Genomic DNA, 27,868 nt, shown 5'->3' on the forward strand with positions numbered 1-27,868 from the left:
TCTGATCTACCCAGGGGATAAGAGTTTGCCCTCATCTGTGGTACGAGCCCAGATGAGAAGCTGAGGGGCGTTATAATTACCACCCCCCCCCCAGGCTGTTTCGCCGCCTCAGCTCCTGTGAAGGGAAATGGATGTTTCGGCGGAGGCCGCCCTTTCGGACAAGGGAGGGACTAGAACTTTCTGCAGCCGGCAGCTCCGCGGCGGGGCTCCCCTGTCAGGCAGCCTGGCCCACGTCCCTCCCTTCCTCCTTCCCTCTCCCCCTACCAGCCCGGCCCGCCCTCGCTCTCTCGGAGCTCAGGCAGCGCCGAGAAAGCCGCCCAGTCGAGCGCAGGAAGCCAGGAAGGCAGGCAGCAGCAGCAGGAGCATAGGCAAGCCCAGAGCGTTACCACCTCTGGCGCCACAAGGCGTGAGGCACACGGACACCGACCCGCCGCCATGACCCACTTCAACAAGGGCCCCTCGTACGGGCTCTCGGCCGAGGTCAAGAACAAGGTAGGACTCGCGGGGAAGAAGATGGTGGTTATCCCAGCGCCTCCTTCGGCTTTTGTTCGTGGACCGGGAGGGACGCGCGGGCGACAAGCCCCCTTTTTTTTTTCCTGAGGGGAGAGAATGGTTTCGCTCTCCTCAGGGTCAGGGAAACAGACGCCCCCCCCCCAACGCACAACTTTTCGGGCGAAGGTGGGGGGAGAGGGAGAAAAACCAAACTCCCAACTGCCTATTTCGGACGTTTTTCGTTTCCCTTGCCTGCTCCATCATCACCTCACCATGCACGGGATTTGGGGGGAGGGCGCGCGTGAAAGGCGAAGGTTACCCCAGGCTTAAAACCGTGTGTGTAATAGGCGGAGTTCGTTTACTGTGGGGCACGAGCGAAACGAAGCCCCCCCCCTCACCCCAAACTCCGGCTGTGTAGGACGAGTGAGCCCCCTCCCCCTTGCTTCTCGGCAGGAGGACTGGAAGGAGCCCCCACTTTCCCCCCTCACCGGGACCACCATTCTCCCCCCCCCACCTCCCCTCAGAAGACGACGTGTGTGACCCCCCTTGTCCTCGGGTGTACGTGTGAGGTAAATCACAGGCTGGCACTCCCGGCACCGCACCCCACCTACCCCATTTTATTTTATTTATTTATTTTTAATGGGTTAGAAACAAAGCCCTTCGCTTCCAACCGCGCGTTTATCGCGAAAGAAATCGATAGAGAGACAAAAAGCGGCTGGGGGGGGGCGGTGAAGCCGAAGCCCCCGCGGACCCTGAACTCGCTTACTTGACGGGAGAGCCCCCCGGCTTTACCCACACGCCCCCTCCCCATTTTATTTTCCTGGGGTTTTGGGGTGGGGGTGGGGGCACGAGACGTGAGGGAGGCTTCGCACTCCCCTCCTGCCTGTGGAGACACCGACTGTCAGGCGCCGCCGCCGCCGCCGCCGCTTCCCCTCATCCCTCGCTCCTTTCGGTCGCGGGGAGAAGTGTCTGGCTTCGCCTCCCTCTTGGATGGGGAATGATGATGGCCCGCTCTCCCTCCCTTTAACTTCGCGCGCAGGCGGGGAGGGTAATATTTTTTTTTTTCTGCGTGTGGGAAAGTTTTGGGTGTAATTTTTCTTTTTCTTCCTCCCGCTTAAGAGGGAAGAAGGCCCAAGGGGTGTGTGCAGGAGAGAGACTTGAGAGGGGGAGAGAGAGGGAGAGAGAGAGAGAGAGACTTTGTTTCTTTCTCTCCCAGCTGCAGAGGCCGAGGCGAAAGCCAGCCAGCCCAGCCGCTCCTCCTTGGCAAATCACTGCGGCGGGACAAGCTCGGGTCTAATGAAGAGAAAAGCGGAGGGAGGAGGAGGAGGAGTTGCGGGGGGGGGGGCTGGATGGCGAAACAAACAAAGAAGAACGCTGGTTTGTGGCTTCGGGACGCGCACTTCTGCGCTCGTGACTGCGCCTTCTGACGTGCGGTAGGGGGGGACGACACACGAGTGTGCAACTGCTGCTGCTGCTGCTGCTCCTGCTGCCTTAAAAGATTTCCACCTCCTCGTTTCCCTAGGAGCCCGCACGCCCCGGCTTGCGGGACCCACCCAGGCTCGGGAGATGGCGGCAGCAGCAGCAGCAGCAGGGGGAGCGCGAGGTGATTCCAGCCTACGTGGCTCCAGTCTAGAGCTAGCGAGCGAGCGCCAGGCAGGATGGTGTGCTAAGGGGATGGCTGGTGCACGCACTCTCCCGGTCTCCCTGCCTCCCTCCCTGGGTTACTTCTTCTGATTGCAGAGCTCTCCTCTCAAAACAGGACTGGGCCGCGAGGGCGAGGAAGTTTGTACTTTTAGGTTGTTGTTTTTGTTAACCAATCCCTATAACAGCATTTAAAAGACCAGTACCAAAGACAGAGGGCAGATTGATTTCTGAAATGGAGGTCACTTTTAAAACACTGGCAGTTGTCAGATTAAAATGCCACCAAGGATGAAGTTTGCTGTGAAGGTATGGACTTGTTGTTTGTGGAGAAAGGATGATTAAAACAAAATGGGAATGGAACACAGTTGCAGCTTTCTCTGAATTCTGCCTTGTTTGCCCCCGATATATAGTGTTCCCATACACACCTCTGTTAGGCTACTAGTCTTTTAGCACCCCTCAGCACCTATATTTGATACTATCTCCTCACCTACACATTTCCTGTACACTCTTGTATGCAGTCATATTTTCCCAAACACAGTGATGTGCTGTGATGGGAATGGCATTGGTTCTCAGGCTTAAAAAAAATTCCATTCCGTGCTAAACAGAAGTTTGAGAAAGGTAGTGAGATTCGGCAAATGCACACCAGGTCCATCATGTTAATTTACTGAACCCACTTGGTCTGGGAAACAGATGAGAAATGCCCCCCCTGCCCCCCCCTCCAGCTCAAAGTCCCGGCACATTCCAAACACATTACATCATGGGGTATTGGGGGGAGCCCAGCCAATCCGTGTGGGCGTTGTGCACAGAATGCTCATTGTCTCCACACTGCTGCACTCAAGTCCAAAGTGGTGGGGAGGAGTGGGGGAAGATACACACAAAGGAAGCTACTGCGGCTTGGGGTTTAGTTTCCATTAACTCCCCTGGGAAATAAAATATTCCAAGACTCCTCTTCATCTTGAAAATGTGTTAGTGGCACCTCATCTGTACACTAAAACAGCACTGTAATAAGGGAACATTTCATACATGGAAATAATTGAATGTAGCAGTAGCTGAGTATTTCAGCTTTGAATGACTCCTATGCACTTATTTTTGTGCTCTAAGACAGTTTCACATACTTTAGCTGAATGTTTGCTCTGGTATGCATCCCAGTCCCATGTATCTTAATCTGATGCATGTTTATTTGTAAGTAACAGCCCAGTTCTATATTTTTTTTTCTCATAAGTCCTATTGAGTTCAGTAACTATTACTCCTAGGTAAGTGGGTATAGGAGTGCAGCCTAAGTCACATTGATTTAATAGGGTTTATTAAATAGGGTTTAGAATGCAGTTTAGGATTGCATTCTAAATGTGGTGCTACAGGTTTGTGCTGAAATTTGTGATGTCATTTGGAACAGACATCAAACTTTGCAATATTGATAGATGTGAGCAGGATATATTTGAGCAATAATTTCTTGCACACTGCACTCCTTGACAGCATAAGTGGAGAAAGCAGTTCATTTTTAATATAGCCGTTCAAATGCCTGATTTATGCAGCCATAACCAGAATAGTTGTACTAAACAATTAGTGCAACTATTTCAGATTTTATTACAGTCTGAGTTACTGACTTACTGTTGTGGAATAATTTGGCTCCGTTTTATTTATTTACTTATTGGCAACCACTGGAAAGAAAGCCAGGAGTTTTGTAGGGCATTTGTTACCAATGAAAGACACCTGATTCCTGATATCCAAGAAGGTGTGCTATTTTAGGTTTTTGTTAAAGAGTTTTAAAGGTTTTGAACTACAGAAATATAGCAAGTATTAGTCTATTATAAGTAAACTTATAGAAGTGTTTTCTAGAGAGGCACATAATTATTTTTCAACAGAAAAAGGCAGGGTAACTAACAAAATAAATATAAAACTTTTATGGCATACGCCTCTCCCTCATCCCTTCCAGAGTGACTGGCTAAGGTGATGAAGGTTAAGAGGGCATGGACTAGGCTGGCCAGAGTCCCTTTCCTTTTCATTCTGCATATTCTGTGCTATTCTGTTACTAACTTAGTTTCTTCAGCAGGCTATATAATTAAAACAGTTCTATACAATTTTAATTACAATGCTGTTATAATTAATATCTTCTAGAATCCTTGAGCACAAGCTAGGCTCAGTAGAATTTTGGACTTCTCCTCCCTTTGTACAGCTCACCTCCAAACCTCTTCATATTAAAAAGCAGTTTGCTATATGCCATGAGGAACTGATGTTGGAGAAACATGTCCAAAGCCCCTTTGTATACACCAAACTAGTTATGGCACTCTATAAATATATCACTGAAGTAACTTGTCAGATGCTTTGTAAAAAGAAGCTGTTCCTCTTGATAGGTGGCTTTTAATAGGGATCTTAATGGGCAGTGTGAGTACAACATTTCTATATACTCTTTTACAAGAAAGTAACTCATGACTTAGATTTAGGAAGTCCTGACAGTATGAGCTGTTCTAAACTGGAGCAGCCTGCTTAGGAAGGTGGTGAACTTTCTACAGTATTGGAATTTTTAAGGCAGATGATCATCTAACAGGGATATTGTAGCAGTTAATTTCCTGCATTAGAAGGGGTTGGACTAGATGAACTTTGAGTGCCTTTCCAACTTTGTGGTTCTTATTTTAAAATGGAACTTATTTTTATGAAGGAGTCTTATAGTCTATGTGACATTTGCCTTTCTTTTAACTCAAACCTTCCAATGTCCAGTCTACATTTATAGTTAGTTATAACAAAATTGCAATGACAACAGAAACTTTTCCTAAAAAAGCTTGTAGCTACCGGTATTTGCACAGCATTTTTAAGCTACTGCAGAACTTGATCCTGTTTCACAACTTCATGGACCCCATTTTTACAGATAAGAGACTGAGGCTGTAATCCTGTGCACACTTATCCTGGAAAGCTGTTAAAATGAAGATATTGGGATTTACTTTGGACTAAACAAACACAGCTGAGAGGCAACACATGCTTCAATTTATTTCTTATTTCTGTTTTATTTACTTCTATTTTTGGGACCTTGCAGAGCTGATGTTGGTTAAGTAATATGTCTGATCACATCACAAAGTTGTGATTCATTTAAAATATTTTTCTAATATCAAGAAACATTGATGTAGTCAAGATTTATGTGGGGTAGGGGCAGAACCAAGCTATCTGTGATGCAGTTGGTCAGTTAAGTATTTTTATTTATTTACTTGATTGGGAGGGACAGCTGCCTCCCACCCCCTCTGGCTATGCCTATGCCAATAAACTTGTTTCTGCTCCCAAAGGAGGAATAAGGAAAAAGACAGAAGAGGAGATGACAAAGTATTAAACAGAAGTTTTCTTGCTTACTAGCTATAATGCATGTGGGTGCATTTAAAGTTATAAAAGTTCTGTTTCTTTCTACTGATCATTTATTACTCCCAGAGTAAGAATTAGCTTCCTTTTTTCCATCTTACTGTTCATACTTCAATGAGGCAAGTATTCACACTTTCTTTTTTAGGCAATGTTTAATAATAATTTATACACAGCCCTATTACTGCAGGTCTCAGGGTGGTGCACAAGATAAAATCAGAGTATAAAACCACAAAACGAAAACAACAATTCCACACTGTTTCTTCCCTATGGGTTGTCGCATTTGGTTATTCTTTATTATTTAAATATGCCTAAATTTCCCGCCACCTAGCTCCAAAATTTGTCTTAGAATCTGGTAGTAATCTTGTTCCTGAAAAATAAGGGCAATAAAGGTTTGTAGTTCATATGATAATGCTAATCTGGGGATGAGAAGAAGTTGAGAAAAGTCAAAATAAGTCCTCCTTCCCTATCTCTTGAAACAGTGCAAGATTAGAATATTCTTTGCTGCTGCCTCCCTGGGTGACAGAACCAATCATACCGACACATGCTATTTAAAAATAGACAAAAGGATTTCCTCCATAGTAGGTTTCTAAAAATTCTTGAGAAAACAGGAAAATACAGTGAAGATAAGTGGGAGTAAGGAAGGTTTTCCTTTCCAATTATCCTTAGTAGAGAATGAAGTCCAGATATAATCAATCCCAGCCCTTCTTCAGTGATTGTTGAGCAAGCCTATATCAGAATAGTATTTTTTCCTAGCACTTGTCTTAAACTGGTGGGTTGAGACCCACTAGGGGGGTCACAGCCTGATCCAAGGTTTGTCGTAACAGGAGCACTACCATCATACAAATATATGGTAAAAGATTCAGAAATGCTTCCCCAAATGAATATTTGAGTTAAACATGGGCCCTGGGTCTGAAAAGGTTGATGATAACTGGCCCTAGTATTCACACAGATTGAGTAGGACCACAGCATATATAGGATTTACTCATCTGAACTAGCTGACACAAAAGAAAAGCTCAACAGATATTGGTAATTTATGGCATAACAACAATTTAGAAATATTAGGGAATTTACATGTTAAAGTAATAGTCAGGGCAGTGTGCAGAACTCAAAGCCAAAAATTATTTTGAAAGACCCCTGTTAACAATACAATCCTGTGTTGATTTAGGCTTGCCTAAAGCAGACCCTCCAAGTGTCACTATTTTCCAGGGATGTCCCTGATTTAGAGAAGACGTCCCGGTTTCTGATTTGATCCCAGAATGGCCCGCTTTTCCTTAGGATATCCCTATTTTCATTGGAGAAATGTTGGGTGATATGCTAAAGCCATTAATTTCAATGAGATTAGGCACCCCTAGCTCTGCATAGAGTCAGGCTGTTAAGCTACTACAAATGTTTTGTTAAATAAACTGGGAGCACAAGTTAGGATTACCAGGTGTCTGACTGGCATTGGCCATTCTAATACTGAGTAGGTTATTTACTATCTGGGATAACTGCTCCTTCTATATTATGGCTACAATTTGGAGAACTATAATGTGGCCTTTTCTCAAAAACAAGGCACGTAATATATAATATATGCTCTCTAAGCCCAGCAAAGGTTGGAGGTATTCAATTTACAAAACCACACTACCACATGACAAACTGCTCTTTAAATTAAGGGAATATTGTAAAAGCAATTCAGCAAAAAGGCATGTACTAAAACAAAAGCAAAATGAGAATCTCCTTTGGGCAGTGCCCAGCGCATTGTATCTGACAAGCTTTAGGCACTGGCTAGTTTTTTCTCTCTCCCACTGTTAGAGTTAAAACCTAGTCAAAAGTGTTTTGGTGTGGCCAAAAGAATAATGACCCATCACTAATCAGGAACCTTATTGGACAATAAACATCTGGGTTGCAGTCTCTTAAATTCTGTGTGATATTAATACAATGCTGTTATTAGTTCACTGAGATAGTCCTGATATTTTATTTGGTCTTTCCCACTCTGCCTAGTCTTCTAAGATCTGTTCGGTCATCTGCATTTATTATCATAATTTCCTGTATTTCCGATTTTCAAGCTCTGTGTCAGGTCTTCTGTAGTTAAAATTACATCACCCATACATAAGGAGGAATCCACAGGCTCAGCTGAGCCCCAAAGTTTGCTGAAATACAAAATATCTGATAAACCAAACAATAAAATGATAAATAGATTTAAAGAAGTTAAAAATAAAAAAAAATGAAAACAAACATTAGTGGACCATTGTCGGCGATGTACTCTTCATTGCCTGCTTAGGTCTGGCGGAATAGGAAAGTTTTCAGCTGATGTTTAAAACGTGTCAAAGTAGGTGCCTGCTGATGATAGGGATGACAGGTAAAGGCAGTTAAACATTTGCTAACTGCCTGCCGAAGTTCCTACCTCTGTTTTCTTTCTATCCCAAGAGAGTGCAAAATTCCAGCTGGACACATATGTTTAAGTACCCTGGAAGTCAACGATGAGTAATAGAGAATCAGCTCAAATTGTTATGTAGATACTTTCACAGATCTGTCTGCTAATAACTAAAGTTTTCTGCTTTGTTATAAATGGGACCAAATGCCAAATGTTAGTAAGTCAATTTATTTGTATACTGCTTTTCTGTGTACACTACTCTCAAAAGCAATTCACAACAAAAAGTGTTCTTATGAAAACAAACAAAGATGCAAATACATTATTACTCATACAACACATAAATATGTAATTATCCATCATTTTCCTTATAAAAGATTGCAGAACAATTTCACAATTAATACAGAATAAAAAAACCTTGTATTTCCTTACTAACATGAAGAGGGTAAAGATACCAGACATCAAAATGCACAAAAATATGAGATGTAAGGCCACTTCTAAGGTAAAATTCTACTTTCAAAGTCATAGTCTTGCTTGTCAACAAGAACTGAAATAAACATTGCTATTAGTGATAGTAATAGCAATTAAGTGGAGGTGTTACAATGATTAACAAATAAATGATATCCTACCTTTTTCCTAGCAGTCCATTTCCTCTCTTTTATCACAGAAACATATTAATGAACAATTCCTGTCTTTGTCTCATGCATGTGCATCATGCTCTGTCCAAGAGGCTGTCCTGTTTTATTTATTTGTGAAATGTTTATCCTGCCCTTCATTATGGGCCACAACATAATTAAACCAACAGCAGCAGTTTACAATATATAATTCAATGTACACATCACTCCAGCTATAAGCAGATACAGTGAAAGGCATAGTGAAAATGAAATGTTTTCAACTAGCACCAAAAACTAGTTTATGCTAGTGTCAGTCTAACCTCAGGAGGAAGATTGTTCCACCACCAAGGGGGCTTTATTACGTGCTTCAGAAGCTTGGTCCTTATTTGATGATGGTGTGGACAAGACAGTGGGAGGTGCTCCTTCAGATAGCTGGGTTCTAAGCTATTTAGGGCTTTGTACATCAAAACCTGGGATGCGGGTGGCGCTGTGGGCTAAACCACAGAGCCTAGGGCTTGCCGATCAGAAGGTAAGCGGTTCAAATCCCCACGACGGGGTGAGCTCCCGTTGCTCGGTCCCTGCTCCTGCCAACCTAGCAGTTCGAAAGCACGAAGTGCAAGTAGATAAATAGGTACCACTCCGGTGGGAAGGTAAACGGTGTTTTCATGCGCTGCTCTGGTTCGCCAGAAGTGGCTTAGTCATGCTGGCCACATGACCCGGAAGCTGTACGCCGGCTCCCTCGGCCAATAAAACGAGATGAGCGCTGCAACCCGAGAGTCGTCCACGACTGGATCTAATTGTCAGGGGTCCCTTTACCTTTACTTCAAAACTATCACCTTGAATTGCATTCAGTAGCAAACAGGCCCCAGTGCAGTTCTTCAAGGACTGGTGTTACATAGTATCTCAAATGTACACTAGCCAACACCCTCACTGCTGTATTTTTTCCTAGCTGTGGTGTACAATCCACCTGCAAGAGCAATCCCATGTAGAGTACATTAGAGTAGTCTAAAGTTCCAGAGTATGGATTACTCTAGTCAAGCTATCTCTCTTCTTCGCCCTTGCCCTGTGACTGTACCTGATCCTTCAAGGAGAGTCCAACCCCATCCAGAAGACACTGTTCATTCCCAGACCCAGGAAGCACAAATCTATAGCACTGCCATTTAAGGTAATCCAACCCCTTACTGCCTCCAAACACAGATTAAGCATTTGCACAGCTCCAACTGATTCCAGTGCAGAGGAGAAGTAGAGCTGGGTGTGATCAGAGTACTTGTGACACATTGCACCAAATCCCCAAATGACCACTTCTAAAGATCTAATATATGCATTAAATGATGAATTAATAATGGGGTCCCTTTGAGGGCCGGTGGTATCACCAAGTCTTGAAGGTAACTTGCAACAGTTTTCCTTCTCTCATTATTTAGACAGGTGGAATTAAGAGGTCAATCAGAGGAATGTTGTTAAATTGGAGAAGTACCACCAGTTTTTAATTAACTTGTTCAAGGTTTCAGAATGTGTAGGAGATTTCTGATTAAGTCGTCTTTGCTATAAAATAACATTACTTTTCAAAATAAAAAGGCTGTACAGTATTGCTGAAAAATTGGAATAGCTCTATAATAGACACTCAGATTTCTCTTGAGTGGGTGGTTTCAAGAATGTAGCCAAAATTACACTGCACATTTAAAAACATCAGTAAATTGCAAGTATGAAGTTGTTATCTGCTGAGATTTTTCATCTTTGCTACAAAAATTTATTGTTTATGTGTTACTTCATCAGAATATTACTGAAACATTTGTTGTTTTTAAAGAGAGTATACAAAGCTTGCTCAAGTGGAACTTTGATTGTGCTACTATCAATTTGTTGTACTTGGTTTTGTCCATCTCATTGTATTTGAACTGTTCTTTGTGTATGTGCAATGCATATATGCCACTGCAGCAAAAAACAGAAACAAGTGACAATAACATCAAAGCACAGTACAATGTTACCTTTGAATAAATTTATGGAAAGAGCAGGAGCACAACATTGCATGAATGTTTTCCCCTCTCGGGTATCAGCCTCATGACGTCTGTTAAACAATTTATGTGTTCTGTTGTTTGATGTATGCGGAGGTAATTGCACATAGATATAGAGGTCTATATAGATTTTGCAGGATACTTGCTACCTTTGTAACAAGACTTTCATTTTCCCTGGAGCAAAACTTGGCACAGAAACAAAGACTTGACCAGGATATGGTGCAGACCCTCCCTGCTATTCATGATTTGCTCTGGGATATATTACTAATTCAGATGGTATAGATATTTGGGTTTAGTGTACAGGCATTTAAATAGGGACTATAAAGTATGGAAAAGAAAAACATGGAGTATAATCACTTCTTAACATTTGTTATTTATATAAGGGCAGACCAACTTCTTAAGAATAAGCAGCTAGAGTAGAATGTAGAATACAGCAATTAATGAGTAATGAAATCTGAAACAAATCAGGTAATTTATGATACCTGTTAATACACTAATTACCTACTGCTAGACACTTAATTGCAACTGTGTGCACAACACAGTTGTTAATCTGACCCGTTTCTCAATTTTTTTGACTTTTAGCCTAGCAGAAACAGGGTTTAATTACAGCACTATGTTCCAACAAATTTTTGAGAAGGTCCCTGTGTACCTTACTGGGGAATAGTTTTAAGTATTGTAGTATGATGGCTAAGAAATTGAAAGGTAGATGACAAAACCAGTACGGTAATTTACACTTATTTACCTGAAAAACTTAACAGATCAGAGTGGCGTAGCAGCTGGTGGATTAGGACCTGGGAGACCAGGGTTCAAATCCCCACATGGCTATGGAGCTTGCTGGATGACTTTTTGCCTTTCACTGCCCCTCAGCCTAACCTATCTCACAGAGTTGCTGTGGAGATTAAATGAAGAGGGGGAGAACCATGTTCACCACCTTGAACTGCTTGAAGTAAAGGATGGGTTATCAACTGGTGATGTCAAGGACTAAAAAGATATCGCAAAATAGCTTTTGAGTTTCAAGGAACACTTTATGTTTAAAAAGGAAGATGAGCTAGGGTTATGTATTAATGGTACTGTAGAACATCTGCTTTACAGGCAGAGTATCCCAGGTTCAATCCACAGCATCTCTAGGTAGAGCTAGGAACATCCTCTGTCTGAAACCCAAACTGCCACTGACAGTAGATGTAGAAAATATTGAGCGGTGTTCAACTACTGTGTCTCAACAGCACAAAGGTCTTCTTTCTACAGCTGCCTGCGTGTACCCTGCACCACCACCAATCTGTCCTAGAGGTTAGGGGAATTGTTTGAACATATGGGGAGGGGGCGGGAAGAGTACATTTTGTTACACAAGCAGAAATCCTTGTACAGTGGTACCTTGGTTCCCAAACAGCTTGGCTCCCAAACAAATCAGCTCCCGAACGCTGCAAACCAGGAAGTGAGTGTTCCAGTTTGCGAATGTTTTTTGGAAGCCGAACATCCAACGCTGCTTCCGCAGCTTCCAATTGAGTGCAGGAAGCTCCTGCAGCCTATTGGAAACCACAGCTTGGTTTTTGAACAGTTTCGGGAGTTGAGCAGACTCCCGGAATGGATTAAGTTCAAGAACCAAGGTTCCACTGTACTGCCAGAATGTTCACATAGCACTTATTTGGATACAGCCCAATGTCTGACTTGGTATAAGGCAACTTCCTATATTCCTGTGTTGCTGACATGGTACATGGTATATGTCCTACTTGCTACATGTTAATTTTCAAATAGTATTTCACTGTTACTTCATTTAAAACATTTATATACAGTGGTACCTCGGTTTACGAACTTAATCCGTTCCAGAAGTCTGTTCTTAAACCAAAAACATTCTTAAACCGAGGTGCTCTTTCCCTAATGAGGCCTCCCACTGCCAGTGCCCTTCCACCGTTCGGATTCCGTTCTTAGACCGAGGCAAAATTCGTAAACAGAATAGTTTGTAAACAGAGCTGTTCTTAAATTGAGGTACCCATGTACTGCTTAATTATTTATGTTTCTAACTGATGCCCTTTGCAGACTAGTAAGGTTAGTTTATGTGCAGTGTGCAAGATCATAACATTGTACCACAGCATATTTCTACAAAAAGCAATGGCCCCTTTCTGTTTTTGAAAAATATAAGATTCAGTAGCTTTTTAAAGAATCTGTAGCACTAATCAGAATAAACGTGGCTCCTATAAGGCTGAGAGCAGAAAAGGAAAAGGATTATGATCAATTCATTGCCAAAGCAGAGATTAATTTTACATGATGTACTAGGTAATGAATTACTAGAAGCCTGAGCAATATTACCTGTCTATTTTATTTATTCAGTTGAAAATTTCTATTTGTCCTTCTATCTGGTTGGTCCCAGCATAAAACAATTAAAAACAATAAAATCAAATAATAATAGTCTGGTGCAGAAGCACCTCACCTGTGAGTGTGAAGCCTTTAATCTAACTTCCTGGCAGGCTAGTTGCTTGCTGCTTATGAATGGGGGGAGAGGGGTGAGGAGGTCAGTGTGGTGCAGACCACCAGCAGGAGCACCAGCTTGGCTCCACTAGTAGGTTTGCACCATGCCAACCTACTTGTTGGCTTACAAACTGTGGCTTATTTTAACTGGTTTGGCATTTTGTCTGAACCAAACATCCTTTCCTAACCAAGGTCTGGGATGTACTGCTGGCTGAAAAACTTATGAAGTCAAAACAGAGTGGATCAGGGAGCCAGATATAAGCATTCATGGGTAAATACATGGTATTCCCTTATCTATGTTTCTAGATCATGTGAAACCTTCAGAGACAAAAAATAACTTTGGTATTATTTGTATTTCCAAAACATTTGTGGTCTTAACCTTATTCCTAATGAACACTGGATATTGTAATAACTGCTTCTGTACATCCTCTTCCTGAGTCAGTTTGAGTTTCCTCTGGATATGTAGCAGGATAAAGTTAATGTTTTTTGTTTTGTTGTTTTGTCTTACTATAGTGATTCTGTACAATACCTCATAGCTGTTCCTGAATTTATGCAGTCTGTACCCATACTTCTTGGAAACTTTATAAAAAATGAATGGTTAATAAACAGCAACACCCCTTAAAATAAATTTAAATATTAATATATATAAATGTAATTATAACTGTTTTAATTGTTATGTCAGTTACTATCCTTATCACCTACCTATTTTTCTTATTAACTAATTTAAGAGCTGGCAAGAGTTTAGAAAAACAAAAGGCTTGTCTTTATATGTATAACATTAATAGGAAGTGACTTCAATTACATTTCGGCTGTAGTTATATGTCCCATGTGCCATAGGATATATTTTATTCCCCCTCCCTGACACTGCAAACTTATGAGACCTTGGCCCAATTGGCATAGGAGGTCCAACTTTAGTTGGGCCAAAAAAGGAGAATATTTGGTGCATGCTGGGGAGGTCTGGGAAATTTCTTTGATCTAAATTGCCCAAATTGGGCATTAAAAAAAAAAAATCCCAATGGGAAAACATTTTTCCAAAAGGGAGGAAAATAATGTTTAAAAGAAAGAAAAAAGAAATGCAGAATGCATGGAAACATACCAGAGCATTTCTCCCATGCTAGCAAGAAACCCACAGGACCTTGGCTAAATAGTAGTTCATCTGACTTCAGTTGCCTACCACCACTTTAGGATTACAGCTTTGGGCACTTTTAATTTATTCTTTATTATTGTTTATTAAATCTCATTTTCTCACATATGATTAGTTCCTATGCCCAGTGCTTTTTTTCTGGGGGGACCCAGGGGTACGCATATTCCTAAACATTTTGTGAATCTAAGTTTGGCCTCATTGAGGGGCAGTATTTTAATATGAGTAGGAAAATGAGAGTACCCCTAAACATTTTTTTTAGAAAAAATAAAAGCACTGTCTGTGCCAGTTCCAGCTCTGCAACTTGCAGACCTGTTTTGTGGCTCCATTTCCAGTCTTGCAACTTCTAAGCTTCTATACCTGAGCCATAGCTGTCAACTTTTCCCTTTTCTTGCGAGGAATACTATTTGGAATAAGGGAATTTTCCTTTAAAAATGGGGAAAGTTGACAGCTATGACCTGAGCACCTGCTCATTTTTAGAGTGAATGATTGTAAGTGCAAAGTACAATGGTACCTCGGGTTACAGACGCTTCAGGTTACAGACTCCGCTAACCCAGAAACAGTACCTTGGGTTAAGAACTTTGCTCCAGGATGAAAACAGAAGAGAGTCCTCCAACTCTGCTTTCTCTTGAAGCCCAGTCCTATAAACAGGGCTGCATGTAATAATAATTTTTATTTATACCCCGCCCTCCCCAGCCAAGGCCGGGCTCAGAGCGGCTAACAAGCGATAATAAAAACAAATTGAATGAATACAACTTAAAAACAAAATTAAAATACAACATTAAAATATTGAAACCTCATCGCAGGAGGAGAAAGGAAAAGAAAAAAGAAAAAGGAAGCCTGAGCTTTGTAGCCTGAGCTAAAAATAAATTCTGCACAATTTCCATGTGAAGAATAGCTAGACTGTACAGATTGAACAAATATTGTACTTCTTATATGCATAACTTATTTTGCCCTTTTTACTTATTTTTTCTGGCTTTGGTGGTAATGGAGATTGTGCAGGTCATTGAATTCTTGCTCCCAGTTACTGGCAGGCCAGTGGATTCTTGAGATTCCAGTAGAATTGCCTATATTCTTTAGTCCTATTCAGACTCTCCCAGCGTACAGTGGATACATGGAAGAGGAGTGAGTGGGACTGTTTCTTCTGGCCTCGCCTGCAGTGTTGGTCATCCTACTGGCCCAGCCCCTGAATTTAACCCATAAAGGGGAAGACATCCTCCAGTGATGCAGTGTGTCAGTGTGTCTGGCTGTTAACTAGATGGTTCGAGTCCACCCTGGAGGTTCAAGTCCACCCAGGAATGGCTGTGGGCAGAATTTTTGCATTGAAGGTTGTTGGATTAGATGACCCTTGGGGTCCCTTATAGCGCTACAATCTATGATTCTAAGATCTGAAAAGCAACATCTGGGCACATACAGCTGAATGTGCTTTGGTGATCCATGTTATGGGAAACTTCAACTGTGCAGGAGTAGAAACTGCTTTTAGCTCCTACATGTGTCTAGCTTTATGTAGATAGTTGTTCCTTTTCAGACCTTTGGTCCAAAGTACAAAGGTCATAGATTGGTGTATGTAGAATGTGGCAATGACAAGCCAAGGAAAGTGACTCTCAATCCCTACTTCTTTAGGTCTTAATGTGTGAAGAAAGTCTGAAACTGGCTTGTCAATCACATCTGTGCAGCCATGAGGTTTAGAAACTGTAATATTATGAGTGGAAGATTATTTTATTTTATTTTTAGGATAGGTACATACCGTAGTTTGTGAACACTTTCTATATTTTTAATAATGTAATATGCTGTAATATTTCAGTGAATAGCAATTATGTGTTCTTTCAGAATCATACAAGTAGCCTTTTGTCATGTGAACAACACACCTTATAGCACAGAAGCAATTACTACACAAGTACTGGACATGATAGAATATTAAAATCTGATGAAATTATTATTAGAGCTACAAATGTCTTACTTGCCTTCACAGATGAGTACTGCAGGTCTGCCCAAAAACTACCTAGTTCAGTGATATTGTGAAGGAAATGGTGGGGCGGGGGAATACAAATACAGCATTGTCTGCATGTGTGTAGTAAACATTTTTTGGAGTTCTTGGTAATGTGTCATGTGGCTAGTCCAGGGCTATTGGAGCATAGTGAGGAAAGAAGTATTTCAAGGTACTGAGTATTTTACTCCTTGTCTCACTATGGAAATATCATGTTTCAAATGTTCAGGAAGGTTGAGAAATGAAGATTGAAAAATGGTGACTTGGCAGAAACAACAAAATTGATGACATTCCTTGGTAATAAATGGTCTGGATAGAAACATTACTCACCCTTTGTGCTCTCCAGCTCAACAGCTGAATGCCTTTCTCTGAAAGCCTCTTGTGATAACATGCTCTTTTAACAATCTCTAAATTATTAAAAAGGGTCTCAACTCAAACACAGAAGCAACAAACTGTATGTTATACACACATATTGTATTATTTATTGATTGGGCAGATGAGGCTCATCAACCTGGGAAGGTAGCCCATGTAGGAAGGAAAGCTCTGATCCTAAACTTCCACTACATTGCGAGATATCTTTGGCAGAAGAAAAGGCTAAGGAGTAAACCCTATACAAATCCAAAGTGGAGTCCCTAAGATGGTTGGATGGCATCTTGTATGCCTCCTTCCAGCAACTCCTGCAGGCAGGCTGGTGCCAAACATATTGCTCTGCTTTCCTTTGGACCACATCAGCAAGTCCAAGGGTTGGGCTGGGGTCTTGTCATCTGAGCAGCCCAGGACCGCCATACACACTGCCCAGGCTTGCACCCCAGGGGAGATCACTTTGGTGCTGCTAACACAGCAGTTTGGCTTCACCCCTGGAGGCACACCCCATTGTCTCTTGAGACAAATGGATGATTAACAACATTGATTTAAACCATTAGAATTAAAATTAAAGAACAATATGTGTCCTTCTGAATGTATGCTGTGTCAATTGTGAATATTACTGCATTTGATGATGGGCATTACTGTGTCTGGGATTTAATTAAAGATACCATAGATAGAACAGTGGTGTCCCCCATATCTGTGCATGTGTAGAGAGCAGGTTGTGGAAAGTTCCTAATAGGTGCCAAACGGATATTGAGTTCTGTATGTGCAGGTTGTACTCGGCAGAAGCAGTGAATCTATGCTTCCATGTAGAAGAACCACCACATCCATAGCTCTGTTGGTTTGCTCCACCTAAGACATGAACCCTCCATTAAAAAATAAATAAATAAATCATTAATTAAAATATTTATTGGCCCTCTTTCTCAGCAAAGCTCCCCCAAGATGGTTTTTCCTGCCCATTGACCTCAGTGAGGGGGAATTACTATACCAGTCTTAGTGCTGTTGTAGCTTCAGACCTTTGTAGGAGGTACGTCAGGGGAAGGAGGCTTAGCATCCTGTGAATCCATAGCTGCTCCCAGAATGCCCTATTTTGACCCTCTGCACCAGTGGAACATTGCTGGTGGGGCATCCACACCCAGAATTTTTTTCCCTAGCGCTCCAAGGTGTTTCTAATAGTGTAAGTGTCATCCTGCCAGTAGAGTGATGCTTCAGTGGCCTTTGGAAGGCTGTAGGGATTGTACTGTCATATTGTTGCTTTATTAAGGTGATATTGAAACAAGAGCCACATTTGTTTTGATTGATGTCTCAAAACTGAATGCAAAAAGTAAACACGTTTCTTAGATGCTGTACCCATCATTTCACACGTTGCTGTGTTTCGTAGCAACACCATACAAGCAGAGAGTACACTGTGTATTACTGTGAAATATTGGCTCGGCACACGGCCTACAGATTCTGAGAGACTTGGAGAACATAGATATCTTACTCCTTGTTAAGCAGGAATATCAGTAAAAGAGTAAAATATTACCTCTCCTAATCCAACTTAGAATAATCAGTGTGAGGACTAGAGGGGGCAATTTTCTTTTACTATTCATCAGCAAGCAACTCTGCTTATTAACTGCCCAAAAGTATGCTAAAGAGTAACAAATCTGTGATTTGAGTTTGGTATGTTAGGTTTTTCTTTAATTTGAGGTGTCTCTACATATACAACTAGAAGTGGAAAGAACAGTCTTTTTTTACCCTTATGCTGCAATCCTGTGCACACATAATTGGGAGCAAGCCCTGCTGAACTTAATGGAATTTATTTCCAAATAAACATACATTGGCTTGCATTGCTAACTGCTTTCTCTGACTCAGATTTGCTCCAGATTTTCTTTCTTTCCCTCCTTGTGTCTAACATTGTACTTTTCCAAATGATAAATGAATGGGAATGGGGTAATATAATGCAAAAGTGGTTTTAAAATTTGGTATTGGAATGTGTTTTTTTCTTTTTACTGTTTACTGTTGCTATAGTGCTGAACTGTTAATTTATATGTTATGAATCAGCTGTGATGCAAGTGGTCTGCTAAGTGAACAGAATGACATACAAGGAAGGTCATGTAGAATTTCAGTGAATACTTGCATCAGCAGAGTATGCTTATGAATAGAATAGACATTAGACAAGAGATTTCCAAAGAAAAAACCCTTTGGTTTATTTGAACAGCTGAAAATTATCATGAGGGTTTAGAATGATAAATACTGTAATACTTTATGCTTATTAGTGACGCTGATTTCTGGGATAGCATTGGATCCATTTTCAGATGCTTTTATAAAATATTCTTATCTAATCAAATATAAATTTTGCATTATTAAAATCAGATAAAGTGTTGAATTGATCATTATTTTGTATTGCAGATTGCTTTGAAATATGATCCACAGATAGAGGAAGATCTCCGCAACTGGATTGAAGAAGTTACTGGCATGAGCATTGGAGCCAACTTTCAATTGGGTTTAAAGGATGGCATCATACTGTGCGAGTAAGTCACATCATGTTTTATTTCAGGCAGAGCTCTTTAGTTTCTAGGCCAGTAGCCAACTTTTTCAGAAATAAGATCCACATTTAATTCTAGGACACAGCGTGATTTCCCCCCCATTATTATTTTACCAGATATACCCAAAGACGTACTAGGGTCCCTTGCACCCTTTGTAGAGAACTGTATCAGCACCACCCACCCCCATCACTTTACTGCAGTAGCCACCAGCTGAGCCCTCCATCTCAACTGGCAAGCAGGGAGGCAGGCAGGCAGGCAGGGTCTAGTTGGGTCCCCTGTGGAGAGGGGGCTTTGAGGGCTGCATGCAAAAGTTGGGAGAAGTTAAAAGCACCTGTCAGTAGTGAACATGAAGACAGCAGTGGCAACACTAGTCATCCTGTCACCCCTAACCCTCCCCCCATCTCAGTTTATTCTGAGGCAATTGCAGTCCAAATAACTTGCCTGTCATGCCTCTCACCCCACACAAGTAACTCTTTTCTCAAGTCGGAGAATTCGGGGGTGATTTTGCACCCCAGGCAGGGTTCTGTTTCGCCATTCCCTGGATATGCCCACTTCTCTCTCTCTCTTTTAGCATTACAATACACAAAAGAGGGCAGGGCTGCTATCTGTTAACAGGTGTATGGAACAGGTAATGTTGGAAGATGCAGCTGCCCTTGCATAAATAAATAAAAGTTGCACCTAGCAAAGTATTTTCTATATGACTTTTAAAAATAAAAGAGCACCGTTATCCATTATATTTGGGAACTCCTTCGCTCTGCCTTTTCTCTTCCTCTTAAAAAACAAAACACAAACAATAATAGCACTGGTATCACTACTGTGTCTTCTAAGCAACACTGAAAAGGGAACAGGATAACACACCAGAACCTTCCCTGCCAAAGAGCAATTAAAATCAGCATAAGAGCCTTCTAGATCAGGCCAATTGTCCATTTAGTGGAGCATTCTGTTCTTGTAGTGGCCAACCAGATATCTGTGGAAACCTGCAAGGAGGATCCAAGCAGAATAACACTCCCATCCTGTCGTTTCCAGTAAAATTACTAAGTGTTGCTAGGGTTGCCATATTTCAAAAAGTAAAATTCTTGATGTCCACAAACTTGTTGGATCTTTTTATGGAAACCAAAGTTGTTGATCCTATCTAATCGTGTTTCTAAGGGCCTGTTCACATGTTAAGAAAGAGATCTGTCCTTGATACAAAAAGCAGCATATGAAGCGAGAAACAACATTCTTTGTCTTCCCTTACTTCATTGTGCTCAGCTGCTTCAAGCAATTTTCCACCAGCCTAGCTCAAACTCCAGAAGTGAGCCAAGGGAAAAGCTGCTTAAAGCAACAGATTGCAATGAGATAGGGCAGAAAGGGTGAATGGGTTTGCTCACTCACACTCTCCCCCCCCCCCCCATGAATCACTCATTTCCATTTATGAGTGTATTTAAAATTTATAGGTATTTAAAATGTAACAAATTCATCCCACAAGATGGCATGTTTTTCCTGACATTCTCATTTTCTTCCTCCCCGCCCCCCAAGGAGGACATTCAGATATGTGGCTCAAGTCCCTTCTAAAGTGGCTTTACCAGCATGCCTATTATGCAAACTGCCTTCCAAATAAGCTGTATGTGTGAATAAAATATGCAGTCGTATTTTGGATCTCAAATGCCCTGGAACTCGGATGTTTTGGCTCCCAAACCCAGAAGTGAATGTTCCTATATATGAATGCTCTTTTGGAAGCCCAATGTCCGACGGGGCTTCCGCGGTTTCTGATTGGCTGCAGGAGCCGCGATTTGGTTTTTGAACGTTTTGGAAGTCGAACAGACTTCCGGAATGGATTCTGTTCAACTTCCAAGGTACAACTATATATTGGTTTTTATCTGTGCATTAGTAGTGCTGTAATATGGAGATTAAAATTGGTGGTGGCTATGAGAAAAAAAGGCAGTTTATTTACTTGATTGGTTTTTACAGGCTTATCAACAAACTTCACCCGGGATCAGTAAAGAAAATCAATCAATCCAAACTAAACTGGCATCAGGTAAACAAACTAATTTAAATACTGTATTCAAATAATATAGTGTCTCTCTCTGAAGGAGAGAGAAAATGCATGAATGAAAGCTTAATGACAGTTATTGTCACAGTGAGGCCTTCAACACCTTCGCCTTTACAGATTTATTTTTGAGGAAACAGTGAAATCTTTTTCTCTTCGCAAATGCCCTTCTATTCTGCCCCCCCCCCCTCGTTACAGCTATATACACTTTTAAATTATTAATTGTCCAAGGAATCAAATGACCCATAGAACTACAGGAACAAATGTAATTACCCATATTGCACAAATCAGGAAAGAATAAATGGGCAATACAAAATGAAATTGAAAATAGATAATGAGACAGGAAAGGTCATAGTAGAACACTTGCCTTCTTGAGAAACTTTGTCTCTCACTGAAAACTGGATTTGAACAACTGCTGGCATACAGTAGGAAAACTAGAATAAAACTAGACCTGCCAGTTTGGCAGATCTGAACAAAGTAAAACAAAATTAAGGAGTTAAGAATGTGTGTGCTAACCATCAGATCTTTATCGGCCTATATTCTTTGCTGATTTCATTTATAGCTCAAAGGCAGGAAGCTTCTTCTTCAAGTGCTTAAAACAATCTTGAACCTATGAGTCCATCTCCGCATTGTGTGCATAATGGCACTTGGTACCTGAGCACCTTAGGAACTGCCTCCTTCCACGTTTCTCTCTGCACACTCCCTATCGTCATTTGGGCTCTGCTCCAAATCCTTCAGCCTCAGGAAGCAGGGCTGGTGTCTTGTCACCTAGGGACAGGGTATTTTATGTTGTGGCACCTACTATATTGAATGCCTTGCTGAATGTTGAATTTAAGGCCCTATCACTATACTGCTTCTGGTAGCTGTTGAAGCTCTGACTCTTTAAATAAACTTTTGGTTAATTTTGTAATTTATGCTGGCCGAGTTCCATTTCACTTTTGTGCTGCTGAAATTTGTTAAAACAGACTGGGTATTATTAATGTTTGAATGTGCATTGGCATTTTTAAAAGAGATTGTTTTATTTAGTTGTTATTATTGTTTAAGCCATCTTGAGTCTCCTTTGAGAAACAGGGGGAATAGAATTAAAACAAAAAACAAAAACATGCAAGTATGTGTAAGAAAATCCTGACAGCCACTTTAAAAAGAGAAGTAGGGATGAAAGGGGGAATTTTAGAGTGGAGAACAGGTCAGGTAAAGGTTTAAGCAACCCCAGTGTGTGCCCCCACCCCAAATTGCTTGAAACCAATTACAAAGTGGCTTTCTTTATTTTAAAAAAACCTTCCAAGTTTATTACATACTTTCCCATACAGTATTTAGTTCTGCCTTATGCAACAATATCAAGCACTAAGACCATCATGCATTTATTTAATTTCAGCTGGAGAACATTGGAAATTTTATAAAGGCCATACAACAATATGGCATGAAACCACATGATATATTTGAAGCAAATGATCTCTTTGAAAACGGAAATATGACCCAGGTTCAGACATCCCTGGTGGCACTAGCAGGTCTGGTATGTACATAATGACATATGCAGTCCAGTGCATTACATTGATCTATGTGAGTTCCATGCATTTTCATAGCTTAACGGTACCTTTTCATAAAGCATAGAAAGTGTTTTAGGATGCTTACAACATTTACTATCTAAAAGGATCAATACTTCAACTATGGGATGTATGTAATAGGTATGCCATGAAATTCCATGAACTGAGGCTTTACTTGTCTAGCAGCTATATTATATTACTCTTGGTAAACCCAAATATGAAGCTTGGCCTGCAGAAGTTGTGGGATGTTATCCATGCCTTCACCTCTGTTGCCAAGTAGCTCTTGAAACTGTACAATCAATGATCCATTAATTCATGGGTAGGCAAATTAAGGCCCGGATCCGGCCCAATCGCCTTCTAAATCCAGCCCACGGACGGTCCGGGAATCAGCATGTTTTTACATGAGTAGAATGTGTCCTTTTATTTAAAATGCATCTCTGGGTTATTTGTGGGGCATAGGAATTCGTTCATTTTTTCCCCTTCAAAATATAGTCCAGCCCACCACAAGGGTTGAGGGACAGTGAACTGGCCCCCTGCTGAAAAAGTTTGCTGACCCCTGCATTAATTGGTTTAAAATTGAACGCAAAATTGTTAAATCAAGGACAATCAAAATAAAATGTATATTAGAAATGCTGTTATTTTATCTTCCTCCTAGGCAAAAACCAAAGGCTTTCATACTACAATCGATATTGGTGTCAAATACGCAGAAAAGCAAGCAAGAAGTTTCGATGCAGGAAAACTGAAGGCTGGACAAAGTGTGATTGGTTTGCAGGTAAGCAGAAAAGTTGAAAGTTCACTAAGGCTGCAATCCTGTACACACATACCTGGGAGCAAGACCCACTGAACTCAATGGGGCTGCTTTCTGAATCCATGGGATTGTGCTGTAAATCAGTATACACAGGAAAACCTTTTAAGGTGTAATGGACAATTATTTATGTTTAGTAAACAGCAGGAGTGGCTTTGAGCCACAGCAATAGCCTGCTGAGAGAGGCACTTGCTGCTGCTTACTTGGAGGGGCAAAGCCCTGGCAGAGCCAATCTGGCATTTCCTCTGGTGCATCTGCATAGCTCCAACCTCGCCATCACTTTGTCCCTCCAGGTAAGCAGCAACAACATGAGGAAGCTATATACATGAGGAAGAATAAGGTAGGTCACAGTAGAATTGCTCTATTTTGGTCCATCATAGATCTGGTTTACCTGTTAACATGAGAAACGTGTGAATCTTCTGTTCATGTAATCAGGTGGATTGGCACTGTAATTACACAGCTGAAGTTACACATGTTACTGGTATGGTGTAGGAACAACCATGGAGGAAATTTCTACCACACCACTCAATGTAATTTGTAGAGTAGAATACAGCCATGAAGATTTCAGGTTGGCTCTCTGTAACAAATCTTTGACTAACCCTCTCTGCAGTCACACATCATCTTAGTACTTTTTGTATTAGATTTTTCTTTTTAGCTGAAATCTTAAGAACATAAGATGAGGGTAACAAAGTTTTATATGCTGCAACATTCTGCTTCCCACAGAGACCAAACGGATACACCTCTAAGGAACCCAAACCAGAGCATAAAGGCACCCATTCTGTTGTTCCTTTGAAGTTAATATAGTTGAGTTGACTCTAACACTACTCTAATAAACCCTTTGTTTTCCTTTCTGTAGTTTAGATGCAGGGATAACTGTATACAACTGATTTTCTTTTCCACCAGATTTCTGATCTATCTACTGTATCTATGATTCTAATTTAGCACCAGCCGACTTCATCTCAACTCGGAAGCTTCTAGAATTAGCATATATTTTAAATGGTGTTCCTTTCCAAATATGTTTGGTTTGCTTATTTACCTCTACAGTCCTTTTAAACTGTTCCTCAGTACACTCATTGCAAAATTCTTCCCTTTCTCTACCTCAAATCCATGCATCCCACCTCCTACAAGTCTGTTTAAAAGCTATGCTACAACCTTTTCAATATTAAGCAGTAGCAGTCTGGTTCCACTGCAGTTCAAAATTCTCCAGTGCCTGGAAAACTCAAACCATTCCTTCCATCAACTTCCTCCTATTGATACATGCCAGCTCTGGAAGAGGCTGCATTTCTGAAAAAAATATTGCCACAGAGATCTTCGATTACAACATGCCTAACAAAACATTTCCCAAGGTTGCTCTCCCATACTATTTAGACAATATGTGATGTCTGCAACCGTCAGACAAGGTAGGGAAGGTAACATGTCCCCTCTTAAAGGATCATTTCCCATGCCCAGCCCTAAGAACTTCATTCTGCAGAAGAGCTGTTAGCTCTAGGAGCAGGATACTCCTACCATGTATTTGAAGGTCTCTCTGTTTCTCTCACCTTCTAAGGTCAGCTGTCTGAAGGAAACAGACTTATTCGAACCAGGAGCTCCCTGCACTGAGCACACCACCACAACTTATATATGTTACATTCTTCAATACACTGGCGTATAGTACATTTACTTATGGTAGTTCTCAATCAAACTCTTTCTTCAAGTGATCCTCATTCTCTTTATAGATGGGAACCAATAAATGTGCCAGCCAGGCAGGCATGACTGCCTATGGGACTAGGAGACATCTCTATGATCCAAAGATGCAAACTGATAAACCATTTGACCAGACAACAATAAGCCTGCAGATGGGTACTAACAAAGGGGCTAGTCAGGTAAGCAAAAGTTACTTTCATATTTGCATTAGAATGAAATAATCTGTAGCATTTGGGGGGAGGGGGAAGTAACCTTTTTTGATCCGTGGGCCAGATTCTTACCAGGATCTTCCTAAAGGGCCAAATATGATTGGTGGGTAGAACTATGAAAGTTGAGGCTTCAGAGCATCTATGGCAGCAAGGTGCTGCTAAAAGGAAGCTTTTCTTCATTGTGGCAGCTGGTCCAATGTAATCCTCTTTGAAGCTTGGCAGGTTCAGGTACGCGAGTTTCTTCTAGTGAGCTCTTTCACACCTAGATCAAACTGGATGGACCCCACATATCAGCTGATGTACAAGGTCAGCCCTGTTTAGCACTGGGTTCCAGTGCATGGGAGTTCCCTGAAACCAGCCCTCTTACATAGAGGTAAATCCTGGTTGGTCAAGATGTACATCAGCTAATGTGTGGGAGCACAGTCTGCTTTACACATAGGACAGAAGCTGTGCAAGGGGGCTTTGCAGTTGCTGACAAACACAATTCAATGAGTACTTCCTAACTACAAACTTGCTCCTTCAAGGGGAGTGCAACCCTATTCAGAAAAGGCAATATGACCCAGTTCCTGAACTTGAGACCTGCTAACCCACAATAGATATCAACATATACTGGTGACATTGTGCTGCAAATTCCTAATGACTGCTCCTAACAGCTTCATATAGAAGTTAAATAGCTTTGGGGTAAGATGTAGCCTGCAGCTCAGAATAATAAAAGAGGCTGTGAAATTCCTTACCCAGTTTATAATCACTTAGGATGCTCTTCATCCTTGCAATACACATACAAAATTGTGAAGATCCTCAGCATGCACCCATAGCTTCTTCCTTGTAGTAGAATGTGCTTTATTCTGATTTCTGTGATGGGATGGAGGAGTCTGTTGCTTGCTGAATCTCACTTAGGAGACTTCCATGCTGAGTAGCTTAGTATCTGGAAAATGTTATGCACACGTGCATTCCTGCCATCACTCATTGTTATTTTAAAAGTCCCAATGCTGTTCAAACTGCTTTAAACCCTTTGTTTTTAGGCAGGGATGCTTGCACCAGGTACAAGACGAGACATTTATGACCAGAAGCTCACATTACAACCCATGGACAACACCACTATTTCACTACAAATGGGCACCAACAAAGTGGCTTCCCAGAAAGGGATGAGCGTTTATGGGCTTGGACGGCAAGTATATGATCCAAAGTATTGTGCTGCACCAACAGAACCTGTCATTCATAATGGAAGTCAAGGAACAGGAACTAATGGGTCAGAAATCAGCGATAGCGATTATCAGGCAGAATATCCAGATGACTATCACGGCGAATACCAAGATGAATATCAGAGAGATTATCACGGTCAGTACAGTGACCAGGGCATTGATTATTAGATTTGCCTCAAAAGCTCAGTATTAGTTTATTATTTTATTCAGTAAAGAACGAAACTAGCCTTGTGGAATTGTTACCCGTCTTCTTTACACATTATGCTTCATGTACCTAAGGAAATAATTGCCTTACATAACATTCCTTTTTCCTTTCTCTGCCCTTTCCTTCTCTAGTTGCCTTTAGTGCTGTAACAGTTGCAGTCTACAGCATAACAATAACTGCATATGAAGTAAAAAGGAATACTGTGAAAGGGGGAGTTCTCTTATACAGCCAAGTCTTTTAATAATAAAAACTATGCATTTTTTTACAACCTTGTTCTGAAATGAGCATTTTACATACTATATCAGCCCTTTCCTTTTTTAAAAATCTTTTTATTTACAGTTCCATTATGTGGAAAACTGTAAGACTTAATTGTGGACCATGCCACAAAAACTGAGGTTGTGGCTTATTACCTGCAAGATTTCTGTCTGTTCATAAGTACTTGCTTGCTAACCTCTAAACTCACAGTAGACATAATAAATGTGCATTTGTGATTGTGTGTTCCATTCCAATATCTAAATTGACCAAGCTTATAGAAAAAGAGCTGTCTTGCTTAAAAAGGGAGCTTGTATAAATTTTGAGCCCACAGAAGTCTCCATGTTTTGATGGTGCGTTGACTTTTATTTCCTGTGCCATAATGTATCCATGTAGAATTGCCTTTTCTTTGAATTGTATTTATTGCCACATTTCTCATCATAAACCGATCTTGTTGTATTTTTTATAAATAAATGTTGTTTTCTTGGAGGCATGTGATAACTTGTGTTATTAAATACAAAATTCAAATTACAGAAAACATTTACAACTGTCCCTTTGTTTATAACTTATCCAAAACATATTCTTTCCTTTTCAACAAAACAATTCACTGGAGATTGGAAATAATGCACTCATGTTAATTCTACCTTGCTGCTTATAACTTTTACTTGTAAAAGAGAGTTCATTGCCAAAAGTTTAGAATCCAGAGAGATTCAAGGCAAAATTTACTTGCAGCCAGCAGTATGCTTTTGAGACTTTAAAGAGGTGGTTTTGCTCAGAAAGGGGAAAAGGCCTGTTATGCAGATGTTCTTTGGGAAATAAGGGCTTGTCTGAGTTGTGTGCCACATAACTTAATATGCAAACCAGTAGAGAGGGTCAGGCTGCATCTTGCCCTCTGCACACAAAGAAAATGACTACTCTTTTAGCAAACAGACTACTAGTAGTTGGGGATCATCATTTGATGTAATGGAATATAAAGTTTATCATAAAATACTCTTGTATGTAAAAA

The 27,868-nt window shown here is 41.0% G+C and overlaps 1 protein-coding gene across 1 annotated transcript; it reads left to right on the forward strand.

Moving 5' to 3' along the window:
* Positions 1-322: 322 nt before the first annotated feature.
* On the forward strand, positions 323-27,351 carry CNN3 (calponin 3). Its single transcript, XM_081866124.1, has 7 exons — positions 323-492; positions 18,797-18,918; positions 20,884-20,950; positions 22,338-22,475; positions 23,162-23,278; positions 25,027-25,173; positions 26,226-27,351. The coding sequence occupies exons 1-7, from the start codon at positions 436-438 to the stop codon at positions 26,571-26,573; spliced, it is 996 nt and encodes a 331-aa protein (XP_081722250.1). The 5' UTR covers positions 323-435; the 3' UTR covers positions 26,574-27,351.
* Positions 27,352-27,868: the final 517 nt, after the last annotated feature.

This window comes from Podarcis erhardii, assembly GCF_964252035.2.
Source record: "Podarcis erhardii genome assembly, chromosome: 6".
NCBI classification, from domain to species: Eukaryota; Metazoa; Chordata; class Lepidosauria; order Squamata; family Lacertidae; genus Podarcis; species Podarcis erhardii.